The sequence below is a fragment of the Acinonyx jubatus genome, chromosome D3, assembly GCF_027475565.1.
Source record: "Acinonyx jubatus isolate Ajub_Pintada_27869175 chromosome D3, VMU_Ajub_asm_v1.0, whole genome shotgun sequence".
Taxonomy (NCBI): domain Eukaryota; kingdom Metazoa; phylum Chordata; class Mammalia; order Carnivora; family Felidae; genus Acinonyx; species Acinonyx jubatus.
The window spans coordinates 20,948,182-20,970,348 of record NC_069392.1 but is presented as its reverse complement, the minus strand read 5'-3'; the positions used below and the strand labels follow the sequence as shown (position 1 = coordinate 20,970,348).

General features: G+C 40.8%; 1 protein-coding gene across 13 annotated transcripts in view; it reads right to left on the bottom strand.

Annotated features, from left to right (window-relative positions):
• Positions 1–960: 960 nt before the first annotated feature.
• PRR14L (proline rich 14 like) overlaps positions 961–22,167 on the bottom strand; it is a 58,325-nt gene continuing 37,118 nt past the window's right edge. For 11 of the 13 annotated variants that reach the window (XM_027050875.2, XM_053206501.1, XM_027050876.2 and 8 more), the window contains 5 exons: positions 18,554–18,625; positions 17,739–17,910; positions 17,057–17,163; positions 6,705–6,776; positions 961–5,504 (listed from right to left, as the gene is read on the bottom strand). In XM_027050875.2, the coding sequence (XP_026906676.2) occupies positions 5,225–5,504; positions 6,705–6,776; positions 17,057–17,163; positions 17,739–17,910; positions 18,554–18,625 (703 nt within the window). In that variant the 3' untranslated portion in view covers positions 961–5,224. Of the gene's footprint in view, positions 5,505–6,704; positions 6,777–15,224; positions 15,294–17,056; positions 17,164–17,738; positions 17,911–18,553; positions 18,626–22,167 lie in introns of those variants that run through there. The other 2 variants (XR_008291854.1, XR_008291855.1) reach the window with 2 other exon arrangements.

The window sequence follows — 22,167 nt, the reverse complement described above, 5'->3', positions numbered from 1 at the left end:
CCTTACCAACGCTGAGACTCTATAATGGGAGATGCTAGAGAAATAACACGTAATAGATGATTAGCGCTTTCCCTTCTAAACAAAGAAAATGTGCTCTTCTCAAAGAACTGTGAAATCTAAAAAGCAGAAACATAGCTGCGAGGCAGAATGCTCCCCAAATTCTGTTGTAGAAGCCATGAATTGGAAAAGGCCAAGCAGGGATACTGTACACTGCTTTTCCTCTGGACAAAGGAAAAACATCCTCAGAAATCATGCTTCTTCCTGGGACATGTCAGTATGGTGTTTGAGAGCTACGTTTTCAGTCATTCTTTCACTAGTTGCCATCATCTCACTAGAGAACTGAGAATAGAAGACTCATAGCCTAACCTTGTGTACAGCTGGGAGGATATGTGATAAAAGGCAAGACTTTTTTTTTTTTTTTTTACAGCAAATGAATGTACTCCACCACATTTACACTCTCCTTAGTAGTCTCATTAGCAAGTGAAGCTCTTACTCCAAATAGGTTGCTAATATTTGAAACATCTTATGACTTGAATTTATAACTGCTTCTTCCCCCTTCGCCAAATGAGAAAGTTGCACTATTTAAAAAAACCTACTGCACTTAAGTGGGTAGGACTCAGATCTGAATGAGTATTGACTGTTTCCAAATACCAAATTCCCTCAAAGAGATGATTTGCTGCCACTGAGTAAATTTAAAAAGATTCATCGAAAGCTCAGAAGGTCACCCAAAGGTGGAGGCCTATACATGTTTTGAGCACAGGACAGTCCTCAGAAAATGGTGAAACCTCATAACGTTATAGGTAAACTTTTAACGTAAAATAACAGGGGCACCTAGCTGGCTCAGTTGGAAGGGCCTGCTACTCTTGATCTTGGGGTTGTAAGTTCAAGCTCTATGTTGGGTGTAGAGCTTACTTAAAAATAAAATCATAAAAAAAAGAGAATAAAGTAACAGCCTTGACAGTTATTTGAAAGGTTTTCCCAAAAAAAATTTATTTTCATAAATTAACACACATAACAGTGGGAATTTAGAGTCACAAACTACCAAACAGAAAAAGAACTGCAGGGGCATCATGTATGCCAATGTTACCAAAAATGTACAAATTTCACTGAACTATATTGACCATGATAATATATAAACACTTCAGGCAGCTATTTACTGGCCCAGACCAGCCCAAGGAGATGCTGAGGCCGCTCACCAAGAATTCAAATCCAACTCAGCACCAGGGAGGGGCTCGTGAAGACACACAATGAATAAGCATCAAATCTGAGAATATGCTGTGCTAGATGGTGGACTATATGGGGACCCTTACTTTATAATCAAATTAGCGTCTGCTGCTCAATTTGTGGCTAGATGATATCAAACTTTGATTTTTGTAAAATTAACTCTTCCTCTGCAGCCAGCTTTTTGTATCAAGAAGTGCAGTTGTGGTAAGGAGCCCTTCTTTTGCATCAATCCAGGAAAGGCTACTTCCTACCTCTGGCCAATTATCTAGACTTTGGATACAGCCACCCAACAATGTGGTGCTTAAGAGGTCCTTTCCATGATACCAGGGGAAAAGCTTCCAAAACAAAACAAAAACAAAACAAGGGAATTAAAAGAAAGCACCAACTGCATACTTCTCCCTCAGGTAATGGGAGAAAAGCATCACTGACTAAAAGTTGGTCTTTCACGGATCTCCATGTACGTGGTATTAGGAGATGGAATCCCAGCCTGGGTACCAAGTGCCGACTGTGCTTTCCATCAGGCTGCACCAGAGCCTTGGTGCTGCCGCCCCAGTACTGCACACCCTATGCTGCTCTTGGTCTGGTGGGCAGGGAGTGAGCCCTGCTGGGGGAGGGATCGTGCCCAGATGGTAGGATCTGGAATTTACCTCAGGTTGGCTCTGGCACCCGCGCAAAAGACCCTTTCAGGCAAAACTGTGACAAAATGTCATGATTTTCACAGCTCTTAAAGGAGCGCTGAGTTTTGGGATTCACAGCATGAGTTTCTAAGCTCTTCAGGCTCCACGTAAGGCAAATGCTACATGTCTTTCCACTGTACCTCCCTCAGCTGTAGCTCTTAGAGTAAGGTCAGTAAGAAAAAGTGGACATAATCTGTTTTAATAGGTGTGATGAGGTACATTTAAACTAATGAAGAAATGAAACTGGAAAGGTGACCAAAAGAGGAGAAAGGGGGCAGGAAGCAGATGGGGGCAAATATAGCTATAACTGAAAGATGGAAAAAAAAAAAACATAGTTGAAGTTTCAGTGAAAAGCTGATAGGCAGAACCCTGATTGGACCTGAGATTTCTCCTCTCTTTCCCATATTAAAAGCGCTAAGCCTCTGGAGTTGAATTATAGTTGAGTAAATCATAGTTAACTGTAACTTCGCACCATTTGGGGTGGGAAGTCCCCATACTCAGAAACTACCAACCCCCACCCCAGAAAGAGACCTCCTGTAGCTCTGGGCAACTGGTGTGCCAGCAGCCGACTAACGACCCCCCCCCACCCCCAATCGTGGGCAGGTTCCACAGGCTCCGAGGACCACAGATCTAGCCTTGCAGCTGGCCAGGCCAATGGTGAAAACAGATGCAAAGACAGGTGTGGCTGAGCACAACTAGAACTTGATGTATCGGTTTTAGGAAAGCAATTTCAAGTTTGCAATGGGGGCCCCTTTTTAACTTTGGAGCAGGGGAAGGCCCCGAGCCAGAGGGCAGGCCAAGAATTTCAACGATAGGCAGAGATGCCTCAGAGCTGCTTCTCTTCCACATTGCCAGGACAAGGAGGGAGCCCAAGCCTCCACTTACTCCATGCCTCCAATGTTCCAAAGCATTCTTCCTGGCTCTTGCAAATACCGTGCCTATGTATAAGGGCAAACTTGAAATTATATCTCTGTAATGGTGGTGATGCCACAGCTGTGCCCGTTCAACTTCAGTCTGCTGGATGACATGGGTTGTTGCCACATTGCTGACTCGTCTACACCAGCAACGGACCTGGCAAACAGGGCTCTGCTGAGTTGCTGGGAGTTTGCAAGCTGTCCAGCAGCACTCCCTAAAAATGTTTGTCAGAGGGTAAAATGGAATACTAATCCCCACTCCCTTAGGCAAAAAGACAGAGAAAAGCATTTAGTGTCTAAGGACCCTGTCCCAGGATGGGAGAGGTACTGAGGTGAAACACAGGTTGTGTCTATACAGTCTGGGCAAAGCAGATGTAGAACAGCAGAATCTGGTTCACATTCCAAGCCAGTGTGGAAATGCGGCTCTCTTCAATGCTATTTGGCCATGGCCTTAGAAGCCTCTATGGGTTACCAGATGTGTATTTCACTTACTAAATGCTATGTCTGAGGCAGTGGGCCTAGAAGACAGATGTGGCACTTTTATTTTCTTGCTCATGTCAGTTCTTCTGCTCCAGTGTGGCGCAGACTGTCAACCTGCAAAGGAAAGGCACATAGAGACCCCCTACCCCCACCCCATCTTCCCACCCACTCACAAATGGGGAGACAAAGGAACCCTAGGAGACACACCAGGACGGCACCACTCACTCTTCTCTAACAGACTGACTTTGAAAATATCTCTGGAGCTCTGACAGTCTCCTTGGGTGGCTGCTTCCTAGCAGTGGCTCCTAGGAGCATGGGAAGAGGTGACCAGTGTCCTGAGGCTGGGTGTAGCATCCCACTCACCAGCCAAGGAATGTTAATTCTCTGAACTTTTGTAATGAAAGCAAGAGAGAAAGAAAGATAAAACACAGGGGATGGTGGTGGCGGGGGGGCGGGGGGAGGCAAGCAGGGCAAGGGCACATAGGAGTTAAGTGGAAAACAAATGACACCTCTGGGCCTGGCCGACCCACACAGCATCCTTCTGCCCACAGACTCAAGCAGGCACAGATGAAGGAACTGCCAACTCTGGCACTCTGCAAAATTTCCAGTAGGTTTGACATAGGAGCCCAGAGTACGATGGTGTTCTGAGAGGGCTGGCCGTGGAATTTCATGATCCCCCTGCAAGGATGCATCACTGGGTCTGAACCACGTGCCATCTCACTCCCCACTCTTGGAGCAAGTTGCTCTGACAGCTGCAAACACTCTGGGTCGGCCTTTTATCACCACCTGAGCTGCCGTACCCAATTTTGTTATAGACTACCACTTCAGATAAAACCCATTAAGACCACACCCAACCTTCACATTTTTTTAAATGATTGGGAGGAAAACTTACTCTTACTTCTATCATTAAAATAAACACATCTACTTAGTGGGCAAGAATGAGAACACAGATGAAAAAGTACTCCTTCTAATGAGTTACACTGGAAGGTGGAAATGGGGAAGGGACTGCTTGAAACACATAATGGGAAAATGTCTCACCATTGTCCCATACCATGCACTGATACACTGGGTCAAATGCCTGTCATATATTCTGAAGACATTATTGTCTTTCTCCTTGATGTCTTAAAATTTTGTTTTAAAATCACATTTAAAGGCTCCAAACATGCAGCAATAATACAAAAAAAAAAAAAAAAAAAAGAAAGAAAAGAAAAGAAAAGAAAAGAAAAGAAAAGAAAAGAAAAGAAAGAAATAAAAACAAATGAAAATAACACCACAACATTAAAAAGTGCAACTTACTTTGAATGGGGCCTGGACGGGCTCCTCTGGCACTAGTGACCCATAGTCACAGAGGGGAGAAAATGATGGGGAAAAGCCACACACACACCCACACAACCACACCCACACACACGCACACGCACACCCACACACACGATTCTGGGCAGACAGACTCAAAAGGATTAGGAAACACAACAGCTCATCTTTCCTCAACTACTGAAATGAGCTGGTGAGACCACAAAGAACAGGACGCCAGGTCCCCCTCCCTAGGCCACGTCTCTAGATAATCTTGGTCTAGCACCACCGTAAACAACGCAGAACTTTCACACGGACGTGCAAATGCTATGAGTCCTTGGAATTCTAGTGTTACTGAAGGTATGCTGAGTCCTCCTCCTGTGGATGGCGAGTGTGAGGAGGAGGGGACCAGATGGTTTTCAGGACCATTTCCAGGAGAAAGGGAACATTCCTGAGGTTCAATACTCAGCAGGAGAAGTAGAGGACCCTCCTTCACCGTTTCCTAAAAAGGTTGCACCTTAAAATAGGTAAAATCCACGGACTGCATTTTGAGTATTTTGGGCGGTAGGGCAAAATTAGGCAACTTCTTCCAAGGAGCCTGGAAAATCTAAAATTGAGACCCCTAAACCAAACTGCTTCTCAACAACCAGATGATCGCTCCTGCTCCTCCTCTTCCTTGGCAAAAAAGGTCTCCAATTCCATTAGTTTCTGTATCAACAGAGCATCCAGCTCTCGACTCTGCAGAGCTGCCTTCTGGGCCCTGGTAAAGCTGCCTGCCACCTTGACTTTACCACGAGCTCTCCTCTTTCGTGGGACTGTAAAATCCTGAAATTCTAGAACTCGTTTTCTCTTCTGTTGGCTGATTGAGATTAGCGTACCATTTCGTTCCTTAGGTTCCTCAAAGATGGTCTCCAAACACCTAAGGGTGGAGCACAAAAAAAGAATCACCAATACAATGACTCACGTGGCCCATCTCCTGGGTCACCAACCCTTCTGGTCAACTGGGGCTAAAACAACTAATGACTACTTACTTGACTGCTTTCTCTGGCCAGTATCTTTTTATGTACAAAAAAAAAATATGTATTTATGGATATGTAATATATGAACACCCAGTGAAAAAACTGACACTGAGCAAAAGGGTAAGGAATAAAGACCAGACCCTGTAGGTAACACCAGCCACTTTTTTATGTATTCACAAAGTCATTCAATCAGAGACATGCATAAATAAGCATATATTACCAGAGATCAGCCCTTTTGTGTAAAGGGACAGGTAGGAAACATTTTTAAATTAATGAGCACATAGGACTCGATTATATTTTTTGTTTTTAAACAACCCTTTAAGAATATAGAAACCTTTTTTTTTTCTTTCTCACAGACGGTAACAAAAAAAGAAAGGAAATGGGCCACTCGCTGAATGTGGCCTATAGTCTGCTAACCCACAGCATATATCCTCCACTTTGGTTTTCTTCTTGTGTTCAAATGGTAGCAAACCACATACACTGCCCTATACACTGTGCCTCTCTGATCTGTCAATAACTTTTAAGATTATTCTAATTCAGTAAACAGGTATCTGATTCATTCCTTTTAATGGCTACAGTGTATTCCATTATAAGGCTGAATCATAATTCAATTTTAAGTTGTTTCCTATTATTTAGCAATGCTGCAATGAATAACCTCGTACAAAGGTCTTAGAGCAAATGTTCACTTTACAGGATAAAATCCTAGAACTCTCCTGCTACAACCTGGACACAACAGGAATTTAATAAATGTTCCCTGACTTGAACTGAATTCACACTCAAAGGTAGCCATGTGAAACACTGTCTGTGTTTGGATTTGTAATCATATCTGAAGATCAATGATTACTAGTCCTGAAAAGGACAGCCAGTTTTTTGCTAAAAACACAAGTACAAACTGAAAGGAAGTGGTGTTTTCTGTACCTACCTAACTCATCACACATTTCTGTCCCATCCTACCACCAACCCCAGTTCAAGCGCTGGGAACTAAAAATACCAATTCTAGTTATTTCCAGTAACTTCCTTTCTAAAGTGAATGGATTGGAGATTTGCATCGATCATTTCAGAAGCCCTCCCAGTCTATTCACTCCTACTCATGTACCCACCTGTTTGCAGGAGGAGACTTATAATTCTTGTTGGTATATATTTCTTCTAAACTAAACTCCTTTTTCTTTAATCTGAAAAGAGAATAAAATAAATTCTTCATGTTCTCTTAAGAGAAATAAAATTGGCTTCCCAACTTGATGAGTCATTTTCTTACAGGCCCTCTGGATTGAGATTGATCGATTGATTTTTTTTTTTTTTAATGTTTATTTTTCAGAAACAGCAAGACAGTGCGAGCATGCACAAGCAGGAGAGGTGCAGAAAGAGAGGCAGACAGAGGATCCCAAGTAGGCTCTGCACTGACAGCAGAAAGCCTTACATGGGGCTAGAACCCACAAACCACGAGATCGTAACTTGAGCCGAAGCTGGACCTTTAACTGATTGAGCCACCCAGGTGCCCCTGCAATGAATTTTGGATGTGTCTCACGTGCACAACATGTACCAGATTTTCTTTTCTAGGCTGCCAATCTTCAGCTTTATGAAATTTAGTCCATTTATACTTACTGGCAATGATATAGCTGTATTTGTATCTACTATTCATATTTTATAGCTTCTTTTACCTTTTCAATATTTCTTTTCTTCTCCTTAACTGACTGCTGTTCACTTCTCTTTTATCCCCCTTTCCTGGCTTGGAAATTATACACTTCTCTTTCAGTGGTTGGCAAGAATTTTAAGAAGTTTTCTTAACTTGGAAACTGGAGTGCATCAATATTTTTACCCTTCTCCCAAACACCAGTCCCTGGAACTTTTAATTCCAATCAATACCATCTCAATTTATACATTACTAGTGTTCTATTTTGTCTTTGAAGAAACCAGATTGTCTGACCTGTGGCTTCCCCAGTCTATATTATGATTACACCCACGAAATATTATTTAACCCGTTCCTCTAAACCAAACATATGGAAAATATTACAGGTATTTCCTATAGATTGACAATTAGATATAAGAGGCATAATCAGATTTAGGTGTTTTGATAGGAAGATTTTTATTTTCTTCTTCTTCTTCTTGTTTAATGTTTACTTATTTTTGAGAGAGAGAGACAGAGCATGGGCAGGGGAGGGGCAGAGAAAGAGGGAGACACAATCTAAAACAAGCTCCAGGCTCTGAGCTGTCAGCACAGAGCCTGATGTGGGGCCCTAACCCATGAACTATGAGATCATGACCTGAGACAAAGTTGGATGCTTAATTGACTGAGCCACCCAGGCACCCCGATAGGAAGATTTTTAGATGGTGGTGTATACTTTCATCCCGAGGGAAAGGATAACTGTTGTTGATCTTTTTAAAATATTACTAGCCACTGAAGAACACTGACTGTATTTATTACTTCTTTAGGGCCATACTTAATGATAGTCTAGCACTCCTTCTCAATTCATTTGGTAGAATTCTTCTGTCTAAATTGAAACTTCATGTTTCATCCATTACTTAGTAACCCTGTAGTACACTTTGCACAGGAAAAACAGCTCATGCTTGGTTCTTTCCCTTTATTTACTGATTTCCAAACAATTACTTGGTTCTCTAATCTCATCAAAATATGGCCAATGGATTGTTTTAAAAGTGTCATTATAGGGGCGCCTGGGTGGTTCAGTCGGTTAAGCATCCAACTTCAGCCCAGGTCATGATCTCACAGTCCGTGAGTTCGAGCCCCGTGTTGGGCTCTGTGCTGAAAGCTCAGAGCCTGGAGCCTGCTTCAGATTCTGTGTCTCCCTCTCTCTCTGCCCCTCCCCTGCTCATGCTCTGTCTTTGTCTCAAAAATAAATAAAAACATTAAAAAAAAATTTTTAAAAAGTGTCATTATAAACTATTCCATTTAAACATATTTCTTATGCTCCAATCTGTTGCAGTTATTATTCTTTTTGATGCTCTGTTTCATCTGTGGCCAGTGGGAGTTCCAAATTGGTTTCTGAGTCTCTTTGACATGACTTTAGTAGTCTTTGAGAACTTCATCACTTTCTGGTAGGACAAGATAGTCTACACTCATCTTGTACATTTCCTGCTGTAGACCTTTGATCAGTCCTCAAAGAGTTTTGGTTGACATACCATAAAACTTACCCTTTTATTTACTCATTTGTTTATGAGTATACTCAATTCATTTATTATTCATCGTTGCTACGATGTGGAAGATAATAGCTTCATCCCTCAGGTCACCACACTTATATCAGTAGAAACTTACTGTGGTAACTTTTATATTAACCATTAATAGTGTTAACTTATCACCACAGAGTTTCCGTATTTTAAACCTGTTTCATTCAGATAAGAAAAGCAGAGTCTGAAGAGCATGTTAATTAACTTTTTGGCGTCATGTTTTAGTTTCTTTATGAGAATCTTAACTGAGATTCGGTTTGGTTCAATTCCAATTCAGCAAAGAACATGCTTGTGGAAAATATACATAAATAATAATATGTATACAAAGTTTCATAGTGACTTAGCACTGGCGTTCCAAAAGAGGACAACTACTTTGCTTCTGAGCAGTAGCAACTGCTACATTAAAGATGTTGGATGGGCAGTCCGAGAGTGAAAGATGAGCCTCCCAGTCATTCTGACTTGCAAATCAGGGTAGTATGTATCCACATTGTTTCTGGACTGAGGTGAAGGTCTGTGAGCAGAGCTCAGATTCTGGAATTTCTGGCCTCTCAACAAACTGGCTTCTTCAGCAAGACTACATTCACTGGAATGGCACAGGCTGCCTCAAAAGTACAGACACTTTCCGTGGAAGCCCATCTTGCCCAGGGTGGTTTTGGAGAAAGTCTACATTTGAGTGTCTTCCATCTGCTGGGTCCTCTCTCCCTCATGACTTGATCTGTTTTTACGATTTCCATCATAAGAAAGGCAGTTTCAGAGCTAACATCAAAAACTCTTTGCATAAGGTGTGGTCTTGAGCCAGAGATATGCTGATATATACCCTAAGCAGAATATAGCAACAATTTTTGAAGGTATCTGTTTTCTGGCCTAGAAAATGACCAGAAGACACTTAATACCTAAGATGACCAACTGCTCTTGAGTAACAATGGCTTTTATACTCTCAGGTAGAGAGAACAAATCTATAAATATGGCCAAAGAGAAAACATCAGGCATTTGGGGGTGGGTTCAAATTCTGATTTTGAGCAACCATCTCTCTCATTTACAAATGTTTATAGAAGTTATGGCTACAGAAGTGGTCTATATAAAATAGAAGTCTTAGGGAATTTCTATTTCCCTGAAACTTCCACTATTTTACACAAATGACAGCACTCCATAGACAATTTTGGCTCTAGCATAACATTATCTTAAGATACTGATTATACAAATATATAAAGCAGTGCATCTTGTTTTGTGTGTGTTGTGTGTGTTTTTTAATTTCAGAGAAAGAGAGCATGTGCGAGCAGGAAAGAATCTTAAGCAGGATCCACACTCAGTGCAGAGCCCAACACAGGGCTCAATCCCACAACCCTAGGATCATGACTTGAGCCGAAATCAAGAGTCTGCCTGGGACTTTCTCTCCCTCTCTCTCTGCTCCTCATCCTCTTGTGCATTCTCACTCTCTCAGAATAAATAAATAAGCATTAAAAAAAACAAAAACAAAAACAATGAAATTTCCTGTGGGCGGGGTGGCTGGCTAGCTTAGTCACTGGAGCATGCAACTCTTGATCTCAGGGCCGAGTTCGAGCCCCACGTTGAAGTTGGAGTTTACATAAAAAAACAAAATTCCTATGGTTTCATCAAGTATTCTTACACTCTGATTTGTTTCTACTTAAATTTGATTCATTTGGGATTTTTTCTGGTGAAAGGTCTAAGGTACAGATCCAACTTTATTACTCTTAAAATGGCTACCCAGTTGCCCCAATAGCACTTTACTGAACAGTCAGTCCATCTTTTTACCACTAATTTGAGGGGACACCTTTGTCACATTCTATATTTCTCTATGTAGTCATGTCTACTTCTGGACTTTCTATTTTGTTTTACCAATTTGTATGTTTCTGCTGTGGCATCACACTTCTATTTACTTAGTTATAATATACATATATATATATATATATATTTTTTTATTTTTTTTTTTAAATGTTTGTTTATTTTTGAGAGAGAGAGACAAACAGACACAGAGTCTTAAGCAGGCTCCAGGCTCTGAGCTGTCAGTGCAGGGCTCAGTGTGGGATCCGAACCCACGAACCATGTGACTATGACCTGAGCTGGAGTCAGAAGCTTAACCAACTGAGCCACACAGGCATCCGAGTTTACAATATGTTTTAACGTCTCTTAGGATTAACACCTCTCTCATTTCACTCCTTTTCTGAATTTTCCTGGCTATTCTTGCTTCTTTATTTTTCCATGTTAACTCTGACTGTGTGAAACATAAACCTTTCCATTTATTCAAATCTCTTCAGCTCTTGGTCGAGTGAATATATTCAAAGTTTTGTTTACTGGCATGCGCCAGTTATATTATAACTTCTTAGCTCAAAATGTACCCTCCAGAACCTGCTCTGTGAAAATGGAATCCTGGACTCTTGAAGCATTTCTTCTTTACAGTAAGTGTGATGTTAAAAGCTCCGGCAAAAGAAGGCATTGGGGGAACACTGCTAAGAGGAAAGGAGCTTCTTTTCCTGGTTCTGGTGAACTTTTCCCCCCCATCACTGGTGTATGTTTGTTGGCGTGTCAGGAGGGGGTCATTTGGAGGGGGCTCTGCCCTAGCTGTGTGGCCAGAGTACGTAGTCCCTCAGTGCTCTGGCAACCCTAGCCTGGTGATCATGCCACATGCTTCCTGACACATGTGGGGCACTCTGGGCCATAAGCTTATACCCCAACTTCCTGAGGGCTGTTTCCTGTGGCCCTCCTGAAGGAAACACCACATGCTCCAGGCATTACATCCACAGAGGCACCCCTAGTCCCTTTGCATGCTTGCCTGACTCAGCATATCTGCACCCTAGAAGTTGTTTGCTATTTCCTGCTTGCCTAGATCTGGCCTTAGCAACCCAGCCATCCAATGGGCTGCACCCATACCCTCACGAACAAAGTCAAAATGCCAACATAGAGAAGGTGGCCCCCTTCCAAGTTTGTCCTACCTTGAGTACTTTCCCTCAGTCTTAGGGTGCCCTTCAGAATACTCTGTATATCTTTACGGTTACTCTATTATATTAAAGTTCCCTTATTTGGGGATCCTGGTTGGCTCAACTGGTTAAGTGTCTGACTCTTGGTTTCAGCTTAGGTCATGATCTCATGGTTTGTGGGTTTGAGCTCCGCATCAGGCTCCACGCTGGCAATGCAGAGTGTACTTGGGATTCTCTCTCTCTCCTTCTCTCTCTGCCCTTCCCTCCCCTCAAAATAAATAAACAAACTTAAAAAAAAATTAGTAAGGGGTGCCTGAGTGGCTCAATTGGTTAAGTGTCTAACCAGCTCAGGTCATGATCTCACAGTTCGTGAGTTTGAGACCCACACTGGGTTCTCTGCTGTCAGCACAGAGCTCACTTGGGATCCTCTGTCTCCCCTCTCTCTGCTTCTCCCCTGCTTGTTCTCTCTCTCTCTCTCTGAGAATAAAGAAACATTTAAAAAAAATTTTTTTTAAATTATTAAAAAAAAAAAAGTTCCCCTATTTAAAATACTATGTAGTTTGCGGGGGGACTTGGGTGGCTCAATTGGTTGAGCATCCAACTCTTCATTTCGGCTCAGGTCATGATCCCAGGGTTGTGGGACTGAATCCCATGTCAGGCTCTGTGCTGAGTGTGGAGCCTGCTTGATTAAGATTCTCTCTCTTTCTCCCTCTGCCCCTCTCCCTTGTTCAAGCTAAGATAAAATTGACAAATAAAATAAAATACCGTGTAGTTTGTCTCCTGATTGGACCCTGACTGACACATGAACTCCCCAGAGCTAAATAAGGTTGCTACTAAATACCCTAGACCAGTGGTATTCACACTAGGGTACCAAGACATGCCAGAATACATGAAATCCCACTTTTAGGGGAATCAATCTCCCAATCTTTAATTTCCTAGAAGTCATATGTTTGAACATTCATGCAGATTTCTCCATTTCCACAAATTCTTGGGAGAGATGTTGTATTATTTTAAAAGTAGGCTTCACACCCGGCACGGAGCCCAAAGCAGGGCTTGAACTCACGACCCTGAGATTAAACCTGAACTGAGACCAAGAGTCGGATGCCTAATCAACTGAACCACCCAGGTGCCCCTTGCACAAATTCTTTCAGAACAGCACCTATACACCCTGAACTCTGCTTTGGTATATGAAACAAATAACTAATCTTGCTAAGCTCGCTTAGTAAGTAATGAAATTACTGTAAACCTGTATTAGACTTGTCTTTCCCCATTCGGTATAGTTCCCATCACATACAAGAGAGGAGTGGCCTCAGAAATAGGATACTTTGGGTGGTGTCAGAATATTCAGATTTCAAGTATGTTGTGGAATGGGTTTGTCAGAGTGACTTTGCCTCATTTATCTCCCGATTATCATCAAACAATGCCTCCTGGCCCTACTTATGAAAGAGAGCTTCAAATATCAATACAGCCTGCTTATGTATTTAATTGTACCCTATGTTTTTTCCAAACTATTCTCAATTCTCATTGACAGTCTGTTATCACTTAGAAAGAAAAGTTCCACTCAACAGCCAATCCTTTCCTTCCTTTTTAAAACATATAACTGAAGGGTGCCAGGGAGGCTCAGCTGGTTAAGCGTCGACTTAGGCTCAGGTCATGACCTCGCCCCATGTAGGGCTCTGTGCTGACAGCTCGGAGACTGAAGTCGGCTTTGGATTCTGTGTCTCCCTCTCTCTCTGCCCCTCCCCCACTTGAAAAAATTTAAAAAACAACACACATATAACTGAAATGTTTACTAGGACTATCAAACATTTGAAGATGAAGTGTGTAAAACCCACAGATGAAAAATTTTAAGTAATTTCACTCAGTTAAGGGATAAACTTTTAACAAATTATATAAAGAAATATTTAATCCAATTATTTAATCCTTACATTATTTCATCTTATAAAATGTTATAACCTCTACTGTTAACAGCAAAAATTATGATACTGCCATGTCAGTTGGTTTCATAATACACTATTCTCCTACATTAAACACTAAGCAATCCTAAGATTTACATAAATAATAGCTTTATTTCTGATTTTTTATGACTCAATTATTCCAGAAGTCCAATAACAGAGTTTGTTTCATGCATGAATACACATTTACCGAAGCAACATCATGCTTTCTACCATATTCCTCACTTTGTAATTTATTATTCTAGCTACACATTAGTTTGTTACAAATTCAGGATGAGAAATAGCATTATCATGTTGTTTTAATAATGAATTATTAAAATGAATAAATTAATTATATTTGTTGCATATGATTTTAATTTTGACTTATGGCTTTCACAAATCTACCTTACAATAAGTTATAAGGATGTGTTCCATATAATAAGGAGTAAGATGTGTTCCATAGTTTATTTCTCAATGGTTTATATGGTTTTCTTAAAGGTGCAGATCAACACATTTACCTGAGTTGGAAAACAAAAGTTAGGAAGAATAATTTGGCAGATGGGCTTGAGTAACAAAAACTGCTTTTGCCAATTAAGTTAATATGTCAAGGGGTAGGGGGATGTGGAAAATGGGTGAAGGGGAGTGGGAGATACAGGCCTCCAGTTATGGAATAAGTCACAAGGATAAAAGGTAGAGCACAGGGAATACAGTCAATGGCATTATAATAGTACTGTACTATCGCTTCTCGGCCTTTTGGCTGAGATCAAGTGTAATAGTACTGTACTGTGACAGATGGTAGCTACACTTGTGGGTAGCACCATATATTGTATAGACCTACTGAATCACTATGTTGTACACCTGAAACTAATGTAACATTGTGTCAAGTATATCTATTTTAAAAGTATTTATTTATTTATTTATTTATTTTTAACGTTTATTTATTTTTGAGACAGAGCATGAACGGGGGAGGGTCAGAGAGAGAGGGAGACACAGAATCTGAAACAGGCTCCAGGCTCTGAGCTGTCAGCACAGAGCCCGACGCGGGGCTCAAACTCACGGACCGCGAGATCATGACCTGAGCTGAAGTCGGCCGCTTAACCGACTGAGCCACCCAGGCGCCCCAAAGTTTTTATTTATTTTGAGAGACAGAGTGTGAGTGGGGCAGGAGCAGAGAGAGGAGAGAGAATCCCAAACAGGCTCCACACTGCTAGTGCGAAGCCTGACTCAGGGCTCAAACTCATGAACCATGAGACCATGACCTGAGCTGAAATCATGAATCAGATGCTTAACCAACAGAGCCACCCAGGCGCTCTCATTGTCAAGTATATTAAAAAAAGAAAGAAAGAAAAAGAAAAAAAGTTACATGTCAAGGTTTTTTGATAAATATAATGCATTAAATCTATAACTTGAAGATTTTTTGACAAAAGAGTATCTGAATAGCTCATCAAAAGATATCTTAGGCAAAGGTTTATTAAAAATCTTATTTTTTCAACCCCTTTCACTATATTAGATTAAAGTTATCTCTAAGTGAAAGACCAACATACAAATTACTAGGCATTTGACACTTAACTGGTCAGATCTTTTTGGTGTACTGCCCATACAATGAGATACTTGCTCCTTCAATGCCTAGTAACAGAACCTATGTAAATCAGCACTTTTCAATCCTTCGCTTTCAAAAAAATAGGTGATAAATCATTAAATATAATTTGATGATAGATCACTGTGTGATTTTTTGGCACTTACTTGAAAGAAGTTCAAAGGACTGAATGTCATTACTATATTAAAACTTTCTCCACTCCCAACTACTTACTTATACATAAAAGATTTTTTAGAACTTCTATCTACATATACATGCAAGATAGAATACATCTGATTCTGAATCCTATTTCATTCACTAGTAGTAAGTACTATTCAACCTAGGATATCTGAAATATTTTAAACATTTCTCTTATAAAGACTTGATAGGATGATCAATAAAAGCAGTGTGAGATAAAAATATATTAAGACAAGACCACTTGGGAAAAGTGGAACGTCAATTATGATCATAGTAACAGTAACTATTGCATGTGTTGTGTGAAGCAATACAATAGGTACCAGTACACATTTTTTTCCTTTTTCTTTTTAAAAGTAGGCTCCATGCCCAATGGGGAGGCTTCAACTTGAACCCTTGAAGAGCTGTAGGCTCTACCAACTGAGCCAGTCAGGTGCCCCCACATTTTTTACTCAATTGGACTGCATAGTAATCTTAAGTGTTGGGAATTCTTACCCACATTTTACAGATGTGTTCTTGACACTCAGGAAATTTCAATAATTTACCCTGGGGTTACTAAGGAACCAGTGTTAGGCTTCCATTTGCCAATGAGAAATGGAGTGAAAACCACCACTAGAGAATATAACTCGGGAGATCTTTTTAAAATACTTATAAATAGTACATATTACAACAAATACATAAGTTGGTAATTTTTTCTTTCCACTTCTCTTTATAGGATTAGCAAATTATCTCTGTCATAAAAAATAAATCTTGGGGCGCCTGAGTGGCTCAGTCGGTTGAGCGTCCGACTTCGGCTCAGGTCATGATCTCGCGGTCTGTGAGTTAGAGCCTCGTGTCGGACTCTGTGCTGACAGCTTGGAGCCCGGAGCCTGCTTCGGATTCTGTGTCTCCCTCTCTCTCTGCCCCTCCCCCACTCATGCTCTGTCTCTGTCAAAAATAAACAAATACTAAAAAAATTAAAAAAAAAAATCTTTAGAAGCCAAGTTTTTAAAGGTCATGATATAGACCATAGCATGGATTTGGCATTTTCTGAAAGAAAAGAAAAGAAAAGAAAAGAAAAGAAAAGAAAAGAAAAGAAAAGAAAAGAAAAGAAAAGAAAAGAAAAGAAAAGAGAAGGAAGGAAGGAAGGAAGGAAGAAAGGAAGGAAGGAAGAAAGAAAGGAATTTAACTTCTTTCCCTCATGACCTTTAGGTCCCTCCTCAACTTTGCATATAGAATGCTGTGAGCTTGGGCTGTGGGGTCAGGTAAAACCTGTGTGAGACGGAAACCACCTGTACCATGACTGATACATGGCCTAACACAGGTGTCATAACCACTCAGCCTCAGCACCCTCATCAAAACGTGGGGGTGACAATAGTGCTTACCTCCCAACACCACTGGGGGATGACCAGACTATGTATGCAAAGGGACAGCATAATATCTGGCATAGTGAGCTTGATAAAAATGATTAAGAATGCATTACAAAATCCCTGGCACATAAACCTCTGGCCACATTACCAATTAATTATTTTGGATAACTTCCTAGAAGTATGATAAATAGCTCAGAGTATATAATTATTTAAAAGCTCATTATATTGTGCCAAACAATTTTCCAAAAATGTGAACCTATGTGTATTAGAGAAGGAACTCACCTTTTGGGTCGAGGAAGGCCCATGGGGGTAAGATTAGGGTCTGGTTTAGGAATGGTTTTCCGGATACGAATCTGTGAGACTTTCTTTGGCCTCTTCTCTGGCTCAGCCTATTTTTAAGGGTTAAGAAGAAAGACGGTCAAGTTATAAGACATTTAAAATACATGAAGTCTCTTTTGACACTCAAGATTTTACTTCCTCAGTTTATAGATGGCTCTAGTAAGTAGTTTATGACAAAGCTCCCCTTACTCCCGCTAACAGTGTTTTCAACAACCGCTCCCTTTATACTATTGGAAGAGAAGCACCCATTCAGCTCAGATATTGAGATTAGCAATATGAAAGTCTATCAACTGCTGGAGACAGAGACAGTTTGCAAAATTGAAGAACATCATTGTTCACTCATCTTTGAATGCATGAAGCACCTCGTTGGTCCAACTCACTCTCTAAACCCTGTTAAATGTTATCATCAAGAAAAAAGGATCTGGAAAACAATGCAGATTAAGAGACCCAGTGTAGCTTTGGTGGCTAAGGAGAAAAACTCCTGCCTTGGTAATCTTCAGCACTCAGCTGAAGCTAACGGTGATAAGGAAAGACACTCAGAGGCCTGTGTACGAATCATGTGATCTGTAGTCCTCAGTGGACATGCCCAGTAGCAGTCACAATTCCACCAGCACTTTACATTTACCTCCTTCTGTTCTGGAGGGCTGCTCTGTGGATGGGGGCATGCTGCTGCCACATCATCTAGCTCATCAAATCCAGGAACCGGGAACTCGGAGGCTGAAAGCAGGAGCTTGGTGACAGCTGAGTCTGTTACTAAGCAAGGCTTTGGTACCAAGGCAGGGAACGGAGGCTCTAGTCTAGCACCATGGACAGAAAAACAGAGAAGAAAATATGAGATGGGTTTCACTTTCTATCTTGGCACATTCAACTTCTTAACATCAGACTAAGGTTGAAGATCTTCCCTCTTTCAGCAATGACATTTCCAGTCAACCTGTTTTCTAGTTCCTTCTGGACACCTCCTATGTGTACATATGTAAAAACTTCCAAGAATGCAATCAATTTCATTGGTATGGAGCAGTTTTATAAGGAAAAATATAAAAGGACAGACTTTTTGGAAGAAAAAGACATTTAGTGAACTGAACAATGAACTGTGCTCAGATGAAATCAATCCCATCCAGACAATGAAGTCGGTTGCATGATTAAGCAATAGCTTGAGAGGCAACTTGTAGTACAATGAGCTGACTAGTTTGTCTTTTTTTTTCTAGCTAGTGTTGATTACATATTCTTAGTTAATACTTATAAAACATGCCTGAATCCTGGACCAGGTTTAGGAGAATAAGACATCAGAATCATGTTACACCAGACCCATGCCATCAGCTAGTGTGCTCTCTCAGGTGCTGTGCTCGCTTGCACATTCACTTTCCTCTCTCTCTCTCTCTCTCTCTCTCTCACACACACACACTGCAAGCCCTTATGTTCCAGGCACTGCTGCAGGCTTACCTCATCTGACTGCCATTGGTGTCATAAGTAGCTTCCATGCCTGGAAGAGGCACATACGGTAACATGGTGTGGCTGAAGTGAAGCAAAAGTACAGAAGCAATTAGGGCAGTAGAACAACAGGAAAGTTTTGATGCCACTGGGGGTACTCAAAAGGTTTTGATGCCATTGACGGCACATGATGCTTGATTAGGCCCTAGGAAGATAAGAAATGTCACTCACTCAGAAAGAAGCCCACCCCCCACCCCCATCCCAGTGATGAGAATTACATTTACATGCCCATCACTGGAATGGAGGCAGGCTGACAGGAAGATTATTTTCTAACTTACCTTAATTATTTTCTAACTTGAAAAGAAGGTAGAGAGAGAAATAAAGAAAGGACTGTAACAGGAGGGAATAAGAATGACTTGGAGTCTTGTATCTTCTAATGAAGTTGTTGAATACATAAATTAGAGATTTAAAAAAATAATTTACAGCTAAAAAATTCTTATATTATTCATTTCTATGTTAATGCCATTAACATAAAGTCTAATTTCTATATCCTTACGGAAGAAACTTTTTTTTTTTTTTAAGTTTATTTTGAGAGCGCAGGAGTAAGCGGGGGTGGGGGAGGAGCAGAGAGAGAGGGAGACAATCCCAAACAGGATCTGTGCTGTCAGGGCAGAGGCTGATGTGGGATTCAAACTCATGAACAGTGAGATTATGATCTGAACTGAAATCAAGAGTCAGACGCTTAGCCGACTGAGCCACCCAGGAGCCCAAAACTCTTTTCTTTAAAGCCAAGTTCCACGTAAAACATGGTTATGTAGAAGAAAACTGTTAACAGGGTTATTAGCTCCTTTGTAATCAAACTTTTATTTTTATTATTGAAGCAATGGTATTCATCACTCATAGCTACATCAATACGTGATGTTGGAGAGCTTTTTGTGCCTCTCAAAGTAAAACCTGCATCAGTTTCTATTGAATTTGGAACTCAGTATAGGTTTAATCAGTGAGGCATTGGTATGATGACCATAATACAATCCATCTCCTCTTAGAAGTAGATTTGTTCAAGGTCTAGGAAACACAAATAATTCAGATTTTTAGGATGTTTAGCACCAACTCAGGATTCCTTGAGGGCTACTGATAAAAGGAAAGAGGCAGGATGGTACACTGAAAAAGCAGCTGACCAAATCAGCAATCAGGAGACCCTGGGTCTAGATCAAGCTCAGCTGAAATACTAACCAGTTGAGTGATCCGGGTTAGAAAAAGCCACGTGTCTTAGGCTCCTCATCTATAAAAGCAGCAAAAAAGGAGGCCAGTTCAACCTATATTATAGAGTGCTGAAGGTCCAAATAAGAAAATTCTATTGGGGGGGGGGGGGGCGCTTGGCTGCCTTTGTTGGTAGAGCATGTGACTCTTGATCTTAGGGTCCTTGAGTTGGAGCCCCATGTTGGGTATAGGTTACTTAAATATATAAAACCTTAAAAAAAATTCTATGGAGGGCACCTGGGTGGCTCAGCCATTAAGCATCTGATTTCGGCTCAGGTCATGATTTCATGGTTCGTGAGTTCGAGTCCCACATCGGGTAAGCTTGAGCCCTGCTTTGGGTGAATCCAGGCCCCAATTTGGTGAGCACGAGCCCTGCTTCACGTAAAATAAGAGCCCGCTTTGGGGCGCCTGGGTGGCGCAGTCGGTTAAGCGGCCGACTTCAGCCAGGTCACGATCTAGCGGTCCGTGAGTTCGAGCCCCACGTCAGGCTCTGGGCTGATGGCTCAGAGCCTGGAGCCTGTTTCCAATTCTGTGTCTCCCTCTCTCTCTGCCCCTCCCCTGTTCATGCTCTGTCTCTCTCTGTCCCCAAAATAAATGTTGAAAAAAAAAAATTAAAAAAAAAAAGAGCCCGCTTTGGGTGAGCTCCATTCCTCTCTCTTTCTCCCCCTCCGTTCTTCCCTCTGCCCCTCCTAGGATCCTTTCTCTCGTTCACTTGTTCCCCAACACCCCCCCCCCTCCAAATCTATGGAAACATAAATTAGCACAGAGCCCGATGTGGAGCTTGAACTCATGAACCGTGAGATCATGATCTGAGCTTAAGTCAAGAGTTGGATGCTTAACCGACTGAGACACGCAGGTGCCCATATCATGTGTAACATTTCTAAATGTGTTTAAAAGCAGCAAAGTTCTAAACTCAAAGCCAAGGTATATAATGTTAAGGCACTTCTAGAGCCAACAAGAAGAAAAAGTCCCTACAAACGCTTCCATTAAAATAAAAATTAAGATAAAAATTAAAATAAATAAATAAATAAATAAATAAAAATAAAAAAATAAAAATACTAGAGATAGGAAGGGGGAGAGAATATATTCCACACTGGAATACACAAAAGTCAGGAGGGAAAGAGTTCTCAAGGAAGAAAGAGCCAAAGGGCCACACATTTTCACAGGGTGAAATGAAGAACTAGTCTGTACTCCAACCTCAGACATGAACATAGTTAAAAAAAATTTTTTTAATGTTTATTTATTTTTGAGAGAGACAGAGACAGGCTGCAAATGGGTCAGGGGCAGAGAGAGAGGGAGACACAGAATCTGAAGCAGCCTCCAGGCTCTGAGCTGTCAGCACAGAGCCCGACATGGGGCTTGAACTCACAAGCTGTGAGATCATGACCTGAGCCGAAGTAGGATGCTCAACCGACTGAGCCACCCAGGCGCCCCTGGCATGAACATAGTTTAAAGAAGGTAACATGATTTAAAGCTGCATGTCACACACTGACCAGAGAGTGTTTATGAGGGTATAGAGGCATACTGACAAACTAGACAAAATAAAAGCAGTATACCATCATTTAAAACAATTTGCTTCATTCTAATGTATTTTTTTGTGGCTGCATTATAAGAACATTTTTCTATTAACTATAAGATAAGTACTTATAGTAGCATTAGTCTTTCAATTTCAATCAGCCATGTTGAGGTTCTGGGGTGTTTTTCTGAAACACTTTTTATTTATTTAGGTTTCTGCTAAGATGCTCAAGGAACTTTCCAGTATGTGCCAGACAGCTTTATAGTGACACAGAATGACTCTACATAAGAGACTGCACAGATATACAAAGAACAAGGCTTCTCTCAGGCTGTTTGGAATTTTGAGGCTTGGTGGGTGTTGAATTTTTAAACTATAGCAATGATAAGGGCCAATTTAAAAAAAAAATTAAGTTTCTGTTTATTCGAGGGATTACAAACAGGAAGATTTATCTATTATGTCTAAAGCAGATTTTTAGGGATAATTCAATAATTTTTTTCCTATTATTTCTAATAAGAAGGTAAAATGATATTGAAATCATTTTCAACTATTCTAAGTTGTCAAACCACTCTTTTCCCGTTCACTTAAAATTCTACAAATTGTACAACTATAGTATGTAAATGCCAATCTTTGAAGCCTTTCTGCTCTAAAGAGAAATTCAGAGGTTCAGAAACTAGATTTGGTGATACCTACATAATTACTTTATTTACTTAAAAAGTACTTATTCTGTGCCCTACTTATACACAAAATACTCAATTAGGTGCTGACTGTATATTTTATGAACAAGGTATCATAAGCCATTATTTGTCACTACTTGCAAGTCTTCTAACTTGTAATGGTATTTGTTTTTTGC